The following is a 6,071-nucleotide window of genomic DNA, read 5'->3' on the forward strand; positions in this document are numbered from 1 at the left end:
GAATTGGGGTCAGGTCAGATCTGTGAAGAGGCCGCTTACGGTAAGAATGCAATTAAGTATTACAAGGTATTTTTGTGCAATAAAAACATCCACAACAAAACAGTACATATCTAATGCCATACTGAGGAACATACCAGGTGAAGCAATGTGGCAGACCCTCCACCTAAATGATTAGCAGTATTTATAACCACAAATACTGCTTATCAGTGCAAATAATCAAATGTAAAATATCCCATTTAAATATCATGCTATTTTAGCAAGCTTCTGGAAAAAGGAATTCCCCCTAATCCATTTGCTCCGTTTAAATCTATTAATCTAATTACAACTTAACCTTCAGCCTTTTAGCCGCATAACTCAAGACATATTTAGAAACATACAAAGGCGATTATAGTTGAAAAATACTGTATTTGAGATCAAGCATTTTGACACTAGATCACACGTTTCCTTCACAAAACACCAGTCAACAACCATTAGCACAATTTCACATTTTACCACATTACATGGGATTCTTTGAGAAGAACAAATACATGGTCAGTTTTTTGCTACAGAATCAGAAGAAATGTCCATAATGAAGCTCTAAATATGGTAGTGCTCAAGACTGGGCAAAAGAAATGTCCAAAAACTGTCGCTTTTTAGAGTTTCAAAGGCTAAAAATATAAACAAAAGTGCTACAATGTCTGAACTGAACCATCTTCAAGTGCTGATGAAATTATATGTAGTTGATCCAAATTAGAGGGCAATAATACATATGCTTAGATACGTGTGAATGTTGTTTAGAAGAGATGCAAACTTTAAATATCAAGTATTTAGTTTAATTAGAAGATTAAATTTAAAAAGAAAAGTGCTGCATCAATAGCTGAATTTCATGTTATTGTTTTAAATAAAAAGGTACCAGGTGATATTTTTACACTTTTGCAAATTTTAAGGACAATTACGATTTTTGTGACAATGAAACCTCAACTAATACATTTTTCTTTTAATTTTTCTGTTGGATTGACAAGATACACTGCCTGTCGGAGGAAAAAAAGAGTTGCCACTTGGATTAAACTAAGCAAAGACAGTAGGTCCAAGCTTCTTACTGGAGAACTGCTGCAGGTGATGAACTTTCAGCTGCATCATGGTATTTAAACCCGACTGATGCAGTGAGTGGCTTCTCAGTTCTGAAACAACCACGTGGAAAGACAAATCCCGTGGTCATAGGCAAGATGTCAGTGTGTTTGAGAAGGGTCAAATCACTGGCATCGAGCAGAGAAAACATTGAAGGAGAAGCAGAAACTACAGATCTGAACCTAAGTGAGAGTGTTTGTGACGAGCTGAGAGAAGGCTTTGTGCAGCGGTCACTCTTTCACATCATCAATACAAGATCAACTGGAGAAAAATAATGGAAATAAATATTTTTAAATTGCGGAAGCTTATTGAAACTATGCCACAACGAATGGGTTTTGTAATCAAAAGCTAAATACGCCCCTTTATCTGTGGCGAACTTTTCTTGGACAGGCAGTGTGTCATTTGACTATTCTTATTGGGATTCTCAAAAAAAAAAAGAAAAAAAAAAAAGTAGATATGCATTTTTGGCTATATCGCCCATTCCGTCAACAGATACGAGGTAAACATGTTCAAATCCAATACTGATACTTATGTAATGTTGATCTATGAATTACAAAAAACATGCCAAGCCTCTAATTTACATTGCCAAATTAGAGTGAATCCAGTGTGTTTAACCCATGTGTGTTTAACCCATGTGAAGTCTGGAGCTTCTGATACGAGCATGAGCCATGGCCTGTCCACAAACCGAGAATGAGAATGTGTATATGTCCTCCGCTATCTGCCGGATACAACACAGGCCACACATGTTCAGTTATGATTGTGATTTCTTTTCTAACTGTATTTGTAAGTATTTAGACTCATAAATCCTACTATACTCCACGACATTCACATGAGCTTTTTTGCAATTTCTAATAGGAACGAAATATTGCTAAAAATGTCACATGATGCATGGACAAAAATACAAAGTTGAAATAAGTCACTATGAGAAACAGACTTAAAAAGGCATGCACAATTTAAACCTTATGTAAAACTATTGACTACAACTATGAACGAGAGCAAACACCAAATTCTGATGTAAACAGGTACATTTTTCACTTTGAACACACTTTGAAAAACTGCCTGCACTGTCCTTATACTTAGTAAATAAATAGTAAGGATTATTACTATTAGGTTTAAGTAAGGGAAATGTATTGAAAGCTCTTGGAACACTGTACACGTTTATATTCAAATTAATATACATCAGGATTGGCAATTGTCAATATGTTTCTGTTCTTTAGGCCCTGAATAACACTATTTCAAAAGTGAATCATCTTTGTACCATTTGTCACAATGTCCTGAGTGTTTAGTAGTGCATCTTTCTGTGTGTGTAGTGTCACTCTGGATCAAGACTGAACACGAACGCCTCTTTTAAGCCTACACGACTCACTTCCCACACAGGCTTTATAATGTATGAAATCTAGGACAAGAGCGTTCCAAATATGGGCATGGTCAGTTAAAAAAAGAGTGACTTGGCGTCCCAATGCTAGCCCTGAGGAAGCCTGAGTGCTAAATATAAAACAGTGTGGTTTCTTGTGTCTCGCTTCGGCAGCAGTTTAGGTCCCTTTCCATTTGTATTGTTTTCCATTCCCCCTTATGTCTACAAAACCTCTGGAAAAGAGAAGGATTCATGTAAAAGTAAAGCTGAATAAATACAGCACTGTATATTTACGTATAAAATAGCTTCAGTCGTCGTCTATGTGTGCCAGCGAATGAAAATGGCACATGATTTTTGTGCAACAAGAGTCACCTGACACCTGTCTATTTCTACAGAAACAGAGAACACATTTGCAAATACTCCCTTTTTAAGTGTCTCAACAACTCGACTGAGAGAGATGAGCTACCCACAATAACAACAGTACACTCTCCCTTTGTGGTTCCTGTAAGTGTAATGTGTCTGCTTCCTGGTCTCCAGTACCATGGCAGGACCCCCCAAAGGCATCGTTTCGTCCACAGCCGCCGCGTCTGGACCTTTACACAGCAGCCTTAGACTTTGTTCACTGCAGCCCACAGGGGCCCAGACGAGGGCCCAGACGAGGGCCCAGACGAGGGCCCAGACGAGGGCCCACTGTCAGTACTTGTTGATTCCAAAGATCCTCACTCCATGCAGCTGAGGCAGTTTGGGGATGAGAACGGTCAGCAATGACACTGTGTTGACCACAAAATGGGCCTGATCGTATTTAGTGTAGAAGCTGGTGAGGATGTATCTAAAAGCAAAAACACAAAAGCAATAAAAAGGAGTTATTGGTCAGCTGGATATGGTCAGCCCCACAAAGCATTTTGTGTTATCACCCATTTTGTAAGCTCAAATATTGACAGAAGCCAAAGAATGACAAAACTCTGCAGCCTTATTTACTGGTGCACATTAGTTTGTCTTACAAACTGTCAGTGAATTTGGAAACTGTGTTCACATAACAGGTTACAGGGTTTCAGCATGAGATAAGTAATGAATGAAGCAGGGAGAGTGAATTAACCAGGCTGCCTAACTCAGTTAGGACGTGCCTCTCCTTTCTTACAGCCAGCTGGCTGCACTCCAGCTCTGAGCACATATCCAGTGGTTCTACTGAGACACAGGACCAGGAGGGGAAGCCTAAACCGAGCTGTGTCCATGTAAAATACAGGTATAAAAGGACACAGGAATAAATATGATGTGCACATTCTGTTCTTCATGTAGCAAAAGCTCTGAACTTTGTACCAGATGTACAAAACTTTACACCTGCAAAACTGCTATTACCACAATGTCCTGCCTGGGCTGGCAGCTTAACCCCAGGGAACAGAAAGGCTTCCTGTAAATAGCACTAATAAGGACAGAAAAGGGCACAGAAACAGCAAGGGGGGCTGCAGCCAGTTCTAAGCCCCTGAACATTCTGGAAGGTTGACTAATAAGCACACTAATTACAGGTGAATGAACGCTGCAGTATTATTTAATATCCTTCAGAGCCTCAATGAAGTGTATAGTAAAACTAGTTTGGGTTCTGGCTCATATAGGAGAGTAATACATTGTTACATGATGTTAAATATTTACAGCTGTGTTTTAATAATAGCTATAGAACCAACAAAGTGCATGTAAGGATAATATGGCCAAACAGATATTTATCATAATATATTAATTTGCAGAGATGAACATATTTATCCCTTGGCTTGCTACAGACTTCCTTGTCGTAGAGTGACAGAAAATATGGGAAGAAAGTTGTTGATTTGTTTGAAGGTAAACTTAAGACTTACAAGACAATCGGTGTGATAGTGAGGAACTTCCTTGAGGCAGTGAACTGCACCCCATAGTCCATCTGCTCCCAGTGCGTGAGGAGTCTGGCCTTGCCCTGGTCTGGAGTCTCAAATGGAGTCCCTTTGACCGTGTGAAGCAGAAGGTACATGCACTGCCAGAGACACAAATCATTTATTTATTTATTTGTTTGTTATTTAGATTTTCACAGCTTTTATTACAAGATTATTACAGTCATATCATGTGTCCCTAAACTGACTTAATTGACCCACATCTCCATTAGAGTTGAACACAGACTTGAGGCACTGACCAGATTGTGGATGAGGTTTGTGAGTGTCCAGACAACAGGGACGGAGGCGAAGGGAATGCTGAGCAGAATCACATGCAAGAGGCCGATGCCCAGGATGTAAGAGAGCCAGATGCCCCGACTGTTCATAACCCGGGTGTTAGGGTTCACCTCACTGTGTGCCGTGCCCACATTCATGATGGTGGCAGCTGTTCGGAGGGAAAAAGAAATACATGCCAGTTAATGCGATGATATGAACAGAACTCAGGGATTGCAGATGGAAACAGTTACAATCTGGCTTGAAGCACCTCTGTTTTTTATTAGCTCAAAGTCTGTACATTGTCCCTTCAAATAAAGATTAAACAAAAACTAAACTGAACAGGCTGACCACAGTGAGCTAGCAGCAATGACTACAGTAAGAATTTTAAAAAAGGAGAGAGACTACCTAAATGATAAGCACAGTCACTGCTTCCCTTTATTCTTAATTATGTGTTTCCATTGAAAGGCACATTTAAAACTCCAGCCAACTACGCTTAATACGATTATGGGCCACTATAAATGGAGCAGAGCTATCTTATCTGGCATGTCAACACGAGCTGAGAGGAGTAAACAACTGGGTCAGTCCAAATTGTGCGGGCTTAAAATAGGCAACAATACCATGCGTCGTGGCTCCACAAGTGGCGTGCTCCGCAGACCATAGACGTGAATAAGATGCAGTAAATGGCAGATGTAAAAGGACTTACAGCTTCCAGAAGGGCTTCAACTCCGGTCAGTTCTTGGGGGGGCTTATCGATGCCTTTACTCAAACCTTCTTCTTACGTGGCTCAAGCGGCGGCGGCGGCGCGTTTCTCGTCATGTTTGCTTCTGGAATCGGGAGCTTTAACGCGGTTCACGCCATGCTGCAGCTGCAAGCCGCTAATTCCCCACAGCTCAAAGACACCTCCACGTTAGCTTCGCGTCGTAACCTCCAGCTGGTGACAACAGAGCACTGCTCATTGTGATGTAACGTCACCGTCACCCATTTTTCTGCTGCTCTTCTATTTTTTTTCCTCCTCTGCTCGTTGGGATTGGCCGCGATTGGCCGGTTTCTGGTCACGTGACGGGCGCAGGCCAATCAGGCTTTGATGCGTTGAACGCACGTGGCTACACCCCCTCTGCGTGTTAGGGGACAGGGCAGCGCTGTAATTAAGAGGGCTAATAAAAGCTTACTATTATGCCTGACTTTAAAACTATACTTTAAATAATGGGCATCATTCAAAGGTGTGGTTCCATGCATTTTCACTTTGTAAATTCTATTTTTGAGCTAGAAAGAGAATGGCTAAACATTAGGCCTACTCATTACATTACAAGTACCAATGCCACAGTTTAAGTAAAAATATGCACGAATTACTAAAATACTACCCAAAATAGCCTGTAGTTATTTTTAATGCAATAACCTCTTTTGATAACACTTACACATGAAACTACACATGAAATAGG

General features: G+C 40.5%; 1 protein-coding gene across 1 annotated transcript; it reads right to left on the bottom strand.

Annotated features, from left to right (window-relative positions):
* Window positions 1-385: 385 nt before the first annotated feature.
* ormdl3 (ORMDL sphingolipid biosynthesis regulator 3) lies at window positions 386-5,581 on the bottom strand. Its single transcript, XM_072456254.1, has 4 exons — window positions 5,336-5,581; window positions 4,617-4,801; window positions 4,309-4,460; window positions 386-3,290 (listed from the first exon to the last, which is right to left on the bottom strand). The coding sequence occupies exons 2-4, from the start codon at window positions 4,788-4,790 to the stop codon at window positions 3,155-3,157; spliced, it is 462 nt and encodes a 153-aa protein (XP_072312355.1). The 5' UTR covers window positions 4,791-4,801; window positions 5,336-5,581; the 3' UTR covers window positions 386-3,154.
* Window positions 5,582-6,071: the final 490 nt, after the last annotated feature.

Source organism: Eucyclogobius newberryi, unplaced genomic scaffold (assembly GCF_026437365.1).
Source record: "Eucyclogobius newberryi isolate DKJ021-1_F unplaced genomic scaffold, fEucNew1.0.hap1 SCAF_20, whole genome shotgun sequence".
NCBI lineage: Eukaryota > Metazoa > Chordata > Actinopteri > Gobiiformes > Gobiidae > Eucyclogobius > Eucyclogobius newberryi.

What these genes read in the sequence shown, in the direction of transcription:
- ormdl3 (XM_072456254.1), bottom strand. Translation starts at nt 4,790, where the DNA reads ATGAATGTGGGCACGGCACACAGTGAGGTGAACCCTAACACCCGGGTT. An exon ending in CAAACCTCATCCACAATCTG is followed by an intron (nt 4,461 to 4,616) that starts GTCAGTGCCTCA and finishes TGTCTCTGGCAG; the next exon opens with TGCATGTACCTTCTGCTTCA. An exon ending in ACTATCACACCGATTGTCTT is followed by an intron (nt 3,291 to 4,308) that starts GTAAGTCTTAAG and finishes TTTTGCTTTTAG; the next exon opens with ATACATCCTCACCAGCTTCT.